The following is a 13,519-nucleotide window of genomic DNA, read 5'->3' as shown; positions in this document are numbered from 1 at the left end:
TGCGCGTTCTGGCAGCTTCCGCAAAGGCGCGGGCTAGAGGATGGTTACTAGGAGACGGGACGCACGGGTCGGCCATCTAGGCGCTGCGTGGGCTTGCGCCTGCGCGGCGCGGATGGGCCAGGACAAGGCCTCTGGTCGGAGCCCTAGAAAGGCGGGCCGGCGGCCGTCCACGTCGCTACGTGCTCGGGTGCGCGCACGATTTGTAGTCCACGCGAGAGGGCGTGTCGAGCCAGGTACGCGTGCGCACAGGGGCTGGGGGCGCGCCGGACGGAAGCGGAGCGAAGGCGCCGGGGAGGTGGAAGGAGAGCCCCCCTCAGGTACAGAGCGTGAGGGCGGGGCGTCGGCCAGCCCGGAGCTAACCGCTCCCGCCCTCTTCCCGCAGCGCCCGGCCGGGCCTCCGCCTCCGCCGGGGCGGGGCCCACGGGGTGGGAAGGAGGAGTCAGGGGCGGAGGATGGAGGCCGGGGCCGGCTTGGACCTCCCGCAGGGCGGGAGGCCTTTCAGTAGCCGGGATGAGCTCCGGGGAACACGACGGCCCGGGAGGCCAGGGGAGGGCTCCAGAGCTCCAGGTAGAAGCCGAGGAGGTGCACCGGGCTAGAGAGCCACTCCGGGGCGGCTGCAAGAGGGTGGGGAGAGGTGTTGGGGTCTGACGGTGGCCCGGGATGGGCATCGCTGCTTGAGCGACTATGTCGCGGGTCGCCGGCCGTGCGGGGGCGACGGCTTCCAGGAGCAAACCTTACTCTAGTTTCTGGGGAGTTAAGGATCGAGCCCAGTTCCTATGGTGACCGCTTCGCTTCCTGCCTCAGCTGGGTGTTGGGAGACTGTTTTGCTTAGAGACAGTGGAGTCAAGCTGAGGCTCTTGGAAGCTCAACCTGTCTTTTCCCGACCCCTTGTCCCCTCAGTCTCTTCTTTAGAGACTGGGAGGCAGGTGAAGGCGGAGATTGAAATTTTGCATGAAAATCTCATAATCTTTTAGAGTTTTGCATAGAGGAAAGGCAGGATAGGCTGGCTTTTGTTGGAAAAGTTATTTAAGTCTCAAATAGGTGGCTGTAGTGCACTTGATACCTAAAAATGCCGAAGTACATGTACATAATTATATATGTTTTTGTATATAACCTTCAGTCAAGGATTTAGACTAAGAAAGTTTGCACAAGTGACAGTGTTCTTATCGAGCCCCTCCCTGCAGATTTGCGTGTCCCGTGATATTCGTTGATTTAAACTTCTTCTACTAGTTTTCAGGATTTCGAGTACATTTTGTCCACTTCAGGAAATTAAACCACAGTAATTTCAAAGTAGAATAGGTTATTTGTTAGTATGAAGGGCAGTTACCACATTTTACTCTGCTTCAAGAACAAAACACAATTGTTTTTTAATTGAGCAATGCATTAAATCCTTCGATCTTAATTATCGAGAAAGAGATAAGATAAATACTACATCAATATTCCTTTCAAACCCTAAACCTTGATATTACTTAATAAAACTTTCAAAAACATGTTTTACTTGTTTTCCAAAAGAAGAATCACTGTTGTAGCACAGAAAGTCTCTGGGTTCTGTTATCTGCCTTCTGCCTAGTTTGTTTGAAAATAATTCGATTTTAAAGTCCTCCACAAGTAGAGGCCACTAGAACAGGTGTTATTAATTCCCTCACGGGTCACAGGCTCTTCGCTCCCCAGATTGGCAGTGTTAGCCATTTCCTTGCTTTTCCTAATAGTTCAATCATCATCTTATGTGAACACACACCTTATAGTCTGTCTTGTTACAGAACTTTATAGAGTTGGAACAGGTATTCTACAGCTACTTTAACTCAACACTTAAAAAAATTATCCTTGTTGGACAGTGGTGGTACATGCCTTTAATCCCAGCACTTGGGAGGCAGAGGCAGGTGGATCTCTGTGAGTTTGAGGCCAGCCTGGTCTACAAAGCGAGTTCCAGGACGGCCAGGGCTAAACAGTCTCAAAACTCTAAAACTAAAAAAAAAAAGGAAAAAAGGAAAAAAATTATACTGATTGCTTCTAGTTGGTTTGCTGGTTGGTGTTCAATTGTAAAAGTATTCCACGATTTACTGTTGGTGGATATTAGGGTTTTAAAATTGTTTTTGGCAATACTCTTTGCCAGGGTTATGGATATTAATATATATCCACTTCATGTTTTGAAGGAAGGCAGTTTGAAAGGTAGTTCTTTTTGTTTTTAGTTACCACTGTTAGTCTTAGTCTTAAATTACTAAATCCCTTTGGTTCAGAAATGCCTTGGGAAAACAACTAACTCCATTCTTATGTTTCTAAGAGGTCTTGATTAACACTACCTCTCCAAAGGTCTTTATTTCATGCTGTATCGAGGAGATAAGTTGATTCTTTACTCTAGAGAGTGCATTGTAGAAAGGAGATGAGCTTGGAGGTTGGATCGGAATCGTTAGAAAGCTTTGTTATTTTGGTTTTCTTTCTTTTTTAAACCGTAAACTTTTGGAGAGAATCATAATTAAAAGAAAACAAAAACTTTAACCTAGTTTAGCTTTTGCAGAACCAGATTTCAGAATTTAATAGAAAACATTCCAGTATTTTAAATTATTGTTTCAATATAATAGACATTTGCCAAATATATAATATATACCTCAGTTTGCTTAAGAGTAATGATACTTTGTGTGTTATGTGTGTGCTTGTGTATGTGTTATATGCATGTGTGTATATGTATGTATGTGGAGGCCACAAGTTGATATCAGTTTTTTTTTTCCTCAGTCCCTCTCTAGCTGATTTTTGAGGTAGTGTCTCTCACGGAGCCTGGAGCTGTTTAGTTTAGCTAGTCTGTCCGCACAGCAGGTCCCAGTGGTCCTCTAGTCCCTTGCTTCTCCAGTACTAGGATTGCAGGCACACATTCCACTGCTGTGCCTAGACTTTTTACGTGATATATTTCTAGCTACTTTATAAAAAGTTACATACAAATAGTCTGTTTCATGATGACATTTCATACATATACATTGTATCTTGATTCTATATGCTTCCCCATTCTTCCCAACCTTTAGATGATCCCCCCCCCCCCTCAAGACTGGGTTCCTCTGGAACTTTGGAGCCTGTCCTGGAACTAGCTCTTGTAGACCAGGCTGGTCTCAAATTCACAGAGATCCACCTGCCTCTGTCTCCTGAGTGCTAGGACTAAGGCGTGTGCCACCATCACCCGGCCCTTTTGATACTTTTAAACATAAAATGTTAACTTCAAAGTCCCACTAGATAGGAAGTCCTCAGATACTTTACCTCTTGTTTAAAACTCACTTATCTGTTTTTCTTATGCTGTGTCACAGTATAGAACATTGTTTACCTGGATTTCCTCATTTCTTTATCCCTTTCTCCCTCTACTAATCAACAGTAATTTATGTCTTTTTTCTACGCTGTAGGACTTCATCACTTGCATAGACTTTAGGGAATTTCTTTTCTTAAAAAAAGTCATTATATTTGTGTGTGTGTGTGTATGTGCATGTGTGTGCATGCGTGTATATGCCTGACTGCTTGCTTGCCACAGTATGCACATGGCACAGGGCACATGTGGAAGTCAGAGGACAGCTTGTGAAAGTTGGTTCTGTCCTTTCATTATATGGGTCTCAGGGATCAAACTCAGGTCATCAGACTCAGGCACAAGTGCCTTTACCCGTTAAGTCACTTCACTGGCCCTGGCTTTAGGCAAATATTGAAGGGGTTGTGTATATTAGGTTAGATATCATTTGTCAGAAATGCTTAAGGTTGGCTGAGCGGTGGTGGCACATGCCTTTAATCCCATCCCTCGGGAGGCAGAGATTGGCAGATCTTTGTGAGTTCGAGTCCAGCCTGGTCTACAGAGCAAGTTTCAGGATAGGAACCAAAGCTACACAGAGAAATTGTGTTTTGAAAATCCGAGAGAGAGAGAGAGAGAGAGAGAGAGAGAGAGAGAGAGAGAGAGAGAGGCTTAAGATTAGAAGAGGCCATTTCAGAGTTTGGGGACTTTAGGATATATCATGTACATGATACTTCCCAGGGATGGGGGCCAAATCTAAACAGAAAATTCATCTGTAGGTAACTTTATGTAACACTTTTGGTGCACCATATTTTTGACTTTGGCCACTTTAATGAGGTCAGGTATGGAATTTTCATTTGTGGCATCATGTTTCTCAGAAAGTTAGAATTGGAAACATTTCAGTTTTGACTTCAGATTTGACTTCAGATTAAGGATGCTTAGCCATTATTTGCATTTTCTTGAGAGACCCAGTATTTGTTTGATTCTGAAAGGGGTCTCTTGAAAAGAGTGAAGCATGCTTTTCTTCTTTTGGCAGTATACCGACTACAACCTTAGTCTTCCTTTGACTTTTATTTTGTCTATTTGGTTTTTGCAATTGTGCTGGTTAAAAGCTTATATTTTATATTTTGATTTTAATACTTAATTCATTTATTAGTCTTACTCAGGTTTGTTTTCACCTCATAACAGAAATGGCTTTGTTTAATCAAAATTCATTATTTTGAAAATGTTTTATTAACTCTTAAATATTTTATTGGGCAAAGACAAATGTTTCATAGATCAAGTTTGTGGTGGACATTTTTCAAACATAGTAGCCAGACAATAGTCTAGACATCTTGGAATTTGGTTTTTGTTTTTGTTTTCTTTTAGAGACAGGGTTTCTCTGTAGCTTTGGAACTCACTCTGTAGATCAGGCTGGCCTCAAACTCACAGAGATCTGCCTGCCTCTGCCTCCCAAGCGCTGGGATTAAAGGTGTGCGCCACCACCACCCGGCGACATCTTAGACAGTAAACAGGTGAACAAATAAATAATATGATTTCAAGAGTGACAAGTGCAAATAGCCTAAGTAGGGAGTGGTCAAGAGAGAACCTACTTTAGGAAGTCAGGGAAGAAGAGACTTTTTGACATTTGAACCAACAAGCTGAGGTTGAGATGTCAGCCAGGTAAAGGCTAAGGAGAGGCTGTTCTCTAGGGACTGTAGGGAAAAACGGGAAGAGAGCATGAAGTCAAATAGGAATGAAACACATTTTAGTTCATTTGCACTGCTGTAGCAAAGCACTGTATGCGGGTGGATTGCAAACAGCAGATATTTAATCCTAACAGTTCTGCAGGCTGGGAATGCCAAGATCATGGCAGCAAAAGATTTCATATCTGGTGGGGGGCCCGTTTCCTGGTTCATAGATCCCTTACTGTTGTTTCCACATTGTACAAAGTGGGAGAGAAGTCTGAGGCCTTTTCTATAAGGGTAATTAATCATGGCCTCGTTTGTTTATTTTGTTCTTGGAATTAAACCCAGGGCTTTAAGAATGCTAAGCATGTGTTCTGGGAACTAGGATTTCATCATATGAACTTGAGGGACTTACAGTTTTTCAGATCAGAGCAATACATTAAAGGAACAGAAAGATAAACAGTAAATCTGATTGATAAGTGAAGGAGAAAGTTTTAGATCTTTAAAGAGAAGGCAGGGACCAACTCATATAGGGCCTTTAGAAGTGTGGATTTTATCCCAGTTGTAATAGAAAGCCATTGGAGTGTTTTTGATCAGCCTCTCAACATTTTAAAGGATTAACTTGATTTTAGGGTGAAGAATAAGTTTTATGGAGCAGGAAGACCAGTAGGAAACTTGCAGGTTGGGGAGGGTGGCACCTGGGTCTAGGATCATGCATCTAAATGATGTAGAAATAGATGGACTTAGTATATACATTTTGGAGATAAAACCAATGTAACTTGTTGCTATATCAGATGAGTGTCAAGAAAGAAAAGTCCAAGATGACTCTTCATTTTTTTCTTACCTTGGACTTATGCACATAGGGGCTTAACATGGAGAAAAATCTGAAAAGAATATGGGGCAAGGCTGGGAGCAAGGGATAGGTGAGGGATTTCAGAAGTTTTTTTTCAGACGTTGTAAAGTTTCTTTGACAGTGAATATTCAATAAAAGTGGTACAGTGTTAAGTGCTCTGATACAGGTGTGTTCATAGGTTTTGGGGAATGGAAAGTAGATTCTAAGCCTTTTGGGGCAAGTAAATGTAGGAGCCCCTTTTAGCCTATGTTCTCATAGTATAGTTGTGTTTACACTGATAGGGTACTAATCATGCTGTGTTATACTTATTTATGTGTTCTGGACTTCATAGATTAAATGAAAGTTGAAGTTGTGTGTTTTTGTTCTTCATTTCTTGTCCCTATACATGATTATTGCTTTTTAGTATGGCTACGTAAAAATTTGTTTGGTGATTAGATAAGACTATTGCAATCTGATACTGTGAATTAAAGCCGTGTGTGTGTGTGTGTGTGTGTGTGTGTGTGTGAGAGAGAGAGAGAGAGAGAGAGAGAGAGAGAGAGAGAATTTAAGAACTGTTCTAGTGAAAAGGTCAGTAGAACTTGATGGCTGATTAGATAATTCAAATCAATGAGAGGAATAAATAGTGATAATAATGTTTAGTGCTTACTATATGCCAGACACTATTTTGAGTCTTTATACATATTGCTTATATTCATTTAGCCCTTACATGATTTTATGAGGTTTAGGCACTATTAGTATCACCCATAGGTGAAGAAGCCATCTCAGGAGAAGTATTGTGCTTAATGTCATGCAATTAAGAAGTAATGGGCCAGGCAGTGGTGGTGCGCTCCTTTAACCCCGAGTACCCAGGCAGAGGCAGGTGGAACCAAGGCAATTTATAGAAGGGTTTATTTAGGGCTTATAGTTCCAGAGGGTTAGAGTTGAGCACCATATTGGGGAACATGGCTACAGACAAGCAGACTTGGCATGGAAGCATCTGGTAGCTCCATATCCTGACCCATAAACAGGAAACTGAGAAAGCACATGGCAGAGGCTTTTGAAACCTTAAGCTTATATGTCTCCTTTAACAAGCATACTCTTCCTCATCTCAAGTAGCAACCAACTGGGATCCTAGTATTCAAATGCCTGAGACTTATGGGGGACACCTCATCCAAACCACCACACTGTTGTAGTCTTGAAGAGAAACCACTGTAGGAATTCAAAGCAGGAACCTGGAGGCAGGAACTGATGCAGAGTTCATGGAGACATGTTGCTTACTGACTCACTCCCCATGGCATGCTCAGGCTGCTTTCTTATACCAGCTAAGATCTTTTGCCCAAGGGTGGTACTACCCATATGGGCTGGGTCCTCCCACATCAATCATTAATCCAGAAAATGCACTGCAGACTTGCCTACATGCCAGTCAGATGGAAGAATTTTCTCAATTGAAGTCCCCACTTCTCAATATGACCCTGGTTTGTGTCAAGTTAACAAAAAGTAACCAGCATGCCATATAAAGCCAGATGGTAGCACAAGCATCTGTAAAAGCAGAGATCCTGTTCTAAGACAGGAGGTGGAGACAGGAGAGAAACTCTGGAAGCTTGTAGGCCATTAGTCTGGCATGTGCAGCAACAGACTATAGACCCTGTCCTACACACAGAGAGAGAGATGGGGTTCGGGGAGACAACTTTTAGACTTTTTGTGTGTGTGTGTGTTTCAAGACAGGGTTTTCATGTATAACAGTTCTGGCTGTGCTGAAAATCACTTTGTAGACCAGGCTGGCCTTGAACTCACTGAGATCTGCCTGCTTCTGCCTCCTGAGTGCTGGGATTAAAGGTGTGTACTACCGCGACCCAACAACATTACTTATTTTTAAAATTCAAGTAAATGTGCAAATGTGTAAGGAAGACAACTAGAAAACATGAATACTTATCTAAATTGTTCTATTATCAGTATATGAACATATATCTATATCTATTTAAATCTATATATATATCTTGTTGATGACATCATCATTATAATCTTATAGCATCAAAACAAAAAAGTTGAAAGTTCAAACTGAGCCTTAAAATGTTAGCGAAGAAGAGTGTTTCTAGGTGTATGTATTAAGAATGTGTAGAATAGTTCTTGGAGGTGTTAATCAGGTGATAAAGTTTTCAAAGTTGAAGGAAACGAAATATGAAGAACTTTGCATGTTGAATAAAAATAGATCTTGACAATTCAGAGTGTAGTGGAAAGCCAATGAAAGGAAGATTTTCCAATTGTAGAATCTGAGGTGTACTGTGAATGAGATTCTGATGTAAATGATATTTCTTTGTGATTCATAATGTTCAGCAAAATTTAAAAATTAATTGCCAAATGTCCCGCGTTATCTTCTCGCCCGCAAGAACCATGCGGGACACTTTAGGATCCTTCTGCAGAAAAACTTTTAATGCGTCTTGAGAGAGAGAGCATAAGCTTACATGGCGGAGACCCAGAACGAGGGAACCCATCCCTTATGTAGGAAATAGTCCTCGCTTCAGACGTGTCACTCTTGGATTGGTCCGCTGTCCATTATCCGAGATGATGCCTTGGGAGTAGGCAGGGACAGCAGTGGGAAGTTACCAAGCACATGTGCGTTATCTTGTTCACCTGGCGGTGAAACCGGATGCCAGCGCCATCTTGTAATGGAGTATGTGGTTGCAGTCCTCCACATCTCCCCCTTTTTTACTTCTTTGCAGAAAGGCAACTCCCTCAGAAGGCAAAGATAGAGGTCGCACTTCCCAAAGTGGAAACATTATAATGGTCTTGCACGGAATCTACCCCTAGGTTTATGACACCTGGAACTTATCCGACCTGCCCTCTGCCATTTTTCTGGGAAAGGGAATATGCGGCAGGAAACCCTTATGCAGGGCGACATATCTCTCAGAGAGGGCCATTCTCTGTGTGATGCTCTTCAGCTCGACAACCTTCAGGGCTAGCTAAGCCAAGCACTCCACCCTGTGCAATGGACCATTGTCCTAGGGGTGCAGGAGCTGGTTGGCATAAACCTTACTGCTTTAACATAGATAACCACATATCAGTAGAGGCCCCCTGTTCCAGGGCAGCCAGAGCTTGTGCAATAACCACTTTGTCCCTACGACTTTGGGATTTGAGTCAGCAGACCATCCAGAGGAGAAACACTATTCCACAGCATAGGGCTGCTCCAAACATTCCCACTCCCACCCATTCTTTGAAGTAGGAGATGAAGGACACGACCCAGGACTGGAATCCTTCGGCTAAGCTTATAAATCATCTCTAGGAAGGTAGGGGAGCCCCAGAGTCTTATTGATTGTAAAAAACCAAGGAAGCATCACCATTCTATGGCTGACTGGTGTTGGCTTCGGGAGGGCTGAGAGTATCCCCCATCGCTGCTCCATCATAACCGTTGTCATCCATCCGCAAAATGGCAGGAGGAACAGAAACCAAATCTTCAGGCGAGTCCGCATGTTGTGGGTCACTTTTCACTGTTTGGGTCAGTCTCTCTGGCACCCAGAATGGGTTTTCCTGATCTTGTGGGAACACACAAACAGCTCCCCTGGATCTCAATAGAATGGGATCCGGGCCTTTCCATTCATTAGAAAACACATCTTTCCATTTAACCAAATCCTTGGGCCACTGCGGATCCGAACAATGTCGTGTTGCAGCATTTTGGCCATTATCATCCAAATTTAAAAAATTTATAGTGAACAGAGCCATGGCAATGGCCACTCTTGGCATCGGGGGCAACTCCTTTATTATTCCCCCTTTTTGTTTAAGTAGATAAGATTTGAGTGTGCGATGTGCTCGCTCTACAATACCTTGTCCCTGGGGGTTATAAGGCAGGCCTGTAATGTGTGTGACTTGCATCTGTGCACAAAATTGTTTAAACTTTTGAGAAGTATAGGCAGGCCCATTATCCTTTTTTAAAGATGTGGGCTTGCCCCAAGCACTCCATGCCTCAAGGCAATGTTGAATGACATAAGAGGTTTTTTCTCCTGTAAGCGGTGTGGCATGAATAATGCCAGAGCATGTGTCAATTGACACATGCACATACTGAAGTTTTCCAAAGGCAGTGATATGAGTCACGTCCATCTGCCATATTTGTAAAGGCGTAATCCCTCTGGGGTTTACGCCAGTGTGTCTGATAGGGAGAAACTGGCAACAGTTGTGGCATTGGGTTATAATATCGCGAGCCTCTTTTCTGGTAAGTGAAAAACGTTTGCGCAGGGTTTTAGCTGTAACATGAAAATTATCATGAAAGGTTTTAGCGGTCTGCAATGGGGAGGCAAGAACTACCGCAGTAAGCTGCGTAGCGCGATTAGCCAGGTCATTACCCAAGCTCATGGGGCCTGGGAGCCCCGAATGTGCTCTTATGTGTGTGATGAAAAATGGAGCTCTCCTATTTAGAAAACAGTCCTGTATCCTTTGGAAAAGAGCTGCCACTGTACTAGTAGGTTTTATAATTCCAGCGGTCTCTAATAATTTAACAGCGTTAACCACATAGGCAGAATCAGAAACAATATTAAGGGGACAATGAAATCTTTGAAGAACCTCTAAAAACCACCATACATTTCACCACCTGGGATGAGGTGGCAGAAAAGTTCTTTGTATATATTTTAGAATCCACAACATAGGCTCCCACACCATTCTTGGAGCCATCTGTATAAACCGTCATCCCGTCTTTTAGCGGGACAGAAGACGTAACTCGGGAAACACAATGGGATGACATGCAGCGAACTGCAACAGAGGGTGTTTGGGATAATGATTATCAATTTTTCCTGAAAAGGTGGTAACCAAAATGGCCCAATCGTCAGAGACGGTGGCCAAAGTTTGTATCTGAAAGGAGGTATAGGTAACTATCATAACCGCTGGATGCTTACCAAAATGACTAACAGACATTTTAAGGCCTTTAAGGGCAATTTGAGCTATAGCGGCTAGATACCAATTAATACTTTTGTTAGGAGAAGAATGTGGATGGATCCACAGTAACGGTCCATCCTGCCATAACACAGCAGTGGGTAGCTTTCTTGTTTTAAACACACATAGAACAAATGGTTGAGTTTCATCAATACGGCACAGCTGTGCCTCCTTAATGGATTCTTCCACTAATAATAAGGCTGCTTCTGCTGTCGGTGTCAAGGCCCGAGGGGAGGTAATATGAGTATCCCCTTTCAAGATATCAAACAATGGCTTCAAATCAGCGGAGGGGATTTTTAAAAATGGTCGCAGCCAATTAATATCTCCTAACAACTTTTGGAAATCATTTAACGTTCGCAAATCGTCCCTATAAATTTTTATTTTTTGTGGTAGGATTTTTTTAGGAAGAATAACAGAACCTAAAAATTGGCCAGTATCTGCAATCTGGACCTTTTCAGCGGCTATTTGAAGACCCCATAGCTGTAAACTTTTAATGAGCAACGGGTAGGCTTTCTTTAGGACCTGTAAGTCCTCATGACACATGAGTACATCATCCATATAATGAACCACAAGCAAACGTGGAAAACGTTCACGAAGCGGTTCAAGAGCCTCCTGCACAAACATCTGACAGATTGTCGGACTATTGGCAAAGTTTTCCATTGAAAGCGTTTATCAGGCTCTATATGATTAATTGAAGGAACAGTAAAAGCAAAGCGAGGCCTATCAGCAGGATGCAATGGAATAGAAAAAAAACAGTCCTTAATATCTATTATTACCAGACTCCAATTTTTGGGCAAAGCTGAAAGCACTGGGAGTCCTTGCTGTACAGGCCCAAAAAGGTGCATTTGTTTATTAATGGCTCTTAAGTCATGTAGCAAGCGCCATCTTTTTGATTTTTTTTAATGACAAAAATGGGTGTATTCCACGGAGAGGTGGATGGTTCTATGTGTCCCAGAACCAATTGCTCATTAACTAGCTGATTCACTGCTTCCAGTTTTTCAGAGGTAAGTGGCCACTGGGGAACCCATACTGGGGTCTCTGTTTTCCATGGTATGGGCCATGCTGCCCCAGTGGCGCCTAGGAAAAACCCAGGCCCTGTTTGTTGATATTAGGTTTAGGATTTATTGGCTCCCGTATTCCTTGCTTGGAGCGATCCAAGCCCTTTTTTGGCCTATGGCCCATTTTTATCATTATATCTTGGGCCTGAGATGAATATGCATTAGACAAGGTTAATCCCATACCCTGCATCACGTCTCTTTCCCATAAGTTGACTGGCAGGGGGAGGACATATGGTGTAATATATCCTGACTGCCCTTCGTCTGTTTCCCAGCTTAATCTGGTGGAGCTAATGGTGGGGTTTGCACTGTAGCCCAAGCCCTGTAGGGCATGAGACAACTCAGTAACGGGCCAGGACTGTGGCCACCAGCGCGATGAGATAATACTTTTGTCCGCGCCGGTGTCCAAAATGCCTTCGAAGCATTTACCATTGACCCAAAGGGGAAGTTTGGGTTGATCCTGAAGGCTAACAACCAAGTAGGCCGAATCCTGTCCTGTTGACCCCATTAATTTATTCTCCGGCCTCTGGTGGATGTCTGCCGGGAGAAGCAGTAATTGAGCTATCCTGTCTCCTTTACTGATGGAAAAAACTCCACTAGGGCAAGAGCATAGGGCTTGTATTTTAGCAGTGTACTGACTATCAACAAGGCCTGGGTGGACGATCAGTCCCTGTAGGGTAAGCGAGTCACGCCCTAAAAGCAGGCCCACGCTTCCAGGGGGTAGGGGCTCAGGCAGCTGCACAGGGACGGGCTGTACCCCCATTTGGGGCATCAATAGGAAGTCGGTGGAGGCACACAAGTCCATTCTTGTTCTGCCTCCGAGGGTCCCTTGGTCGTTGCCCTGAAGAACTTGTTTTCATATTTTTGGAGGCCCTGGGACCGAGGGCCCATCACCCCGTTTTTTTGGACCATCAGTCTGTGGGTTTCCTAATGGTGGGAGGATCTTGCCATGGACATCCCTAACGGAGCGGCAGAGCTCAGCCCTATGATAACCTTTACCACAGCGTGAGCAAAGGGTAGGAGGTGCTCTCTCCTTTTCTGATGACCTACAATCCTTTTTTAAATGTCCTGGCTTCCCACATTTAAAGCAAACTCTTTTGTCTGGCCCTTTAAAAGGGCATTTTTGTGACTGTATGATGGCTGCAGTCAAACCTGCATTCGTCAGGGGTCCTCCTAGTTCTCTACAGACCCTGAGCCAGTCCTGTAACCCTTTATTTTTCCTAGGGGCTATGGCGGCACGGCACTTCTGCATGGCTTGTTCAAAAATGAGCTGCTCAATGAGTGGCGTGGCCATATCAGTATCGCCAAAAATGCGTCCTGCTGTCTCAGTCATTCTTGCCACGAAATCTGAAAAAGGCTCCTGAGTCCCTTGTATAATCTTGGTGAGCGGGGTGCTCCCTTCTCCCTTTTTTGACAAGGCTTTCCATACTCTTATAGCTGTATCGGCTACCTGGCGGTAGGCGCCATAAGGATAGTTAGTCTGGGCAGCGGCGAAGTGCCCTTGCCCGGTCAGGAGGTCAAAGGTCCATTGCTGTTGTTCTGGAGTTAAGGCCTGAGCGTTACCTCTGGTCTGTTCCTGGGCTGCCTCGTGCCACAGGGCTTTCCACTCCAAATATTGACCCATGCTGGTGAGCCACGCTTTTGCAACTGTCTCCCAGTCCGCTGGAGTCATGGCAATCGAGGCCAATCTGTCCAACTGGGCTAAGGTAAAATTAGCAGTCACTCCATACTTTCTGACTGACTCTGCTAAGTCTTTTATTTGGTTGTACTCCACGGGCGCACGCACCCGCCC

General features: G+C 44.0%; 1 protein-coding gene across 4 annotated transcripts in view; it reads left to right on the top strand.

The window, feature by feature from the left end:
• Window positions 1–91: 91 nt before the first annotated feature.
• Window positions 92–13,519, top strand: part of Tsga10 (testis specific 10) — a 97,162-nt gene continuing 83,734 nt past the window's right edge. The window contains exon 1 of one of the 4 annotated variants that reach the window (XM_087898079.1): window positions 92–233. In XM_087898079.1, coding sequence (XP_087754205.1) covers window positions 113–233 — 121 coding nt within the window. In that variant the 5' untranslated portion in view covers window positions 92–112. Of the gene's footprint in view, window positions 318–458; window positions 568–13,519 lie in introns of those variants that run through there. The other 3 variants (XM_087898078.1, XM_048430291.3, XM_048430290.3) reach the window with 3 other exon arrangements.

The sequence above is a fragment of the Myodes glareolus genome, chromosome 18, assembly GCF_982192425.1.
Source record: "Myodes glareolus chromosome 18, mMyoGla1.1, whole genome shotgun sequence".
Classification (NCBI taxonomy): domain Eukaryota; kingdom Metazoa; phylum Chordata; class Mammalia; order Rodentia; family Cricetidae; genus Myodes; species Myodes glareolus.
Note: the sequence above shows the minus strand (reverse complement) of the source record. Positions and strands in the feature narration are given on the sequence as shown.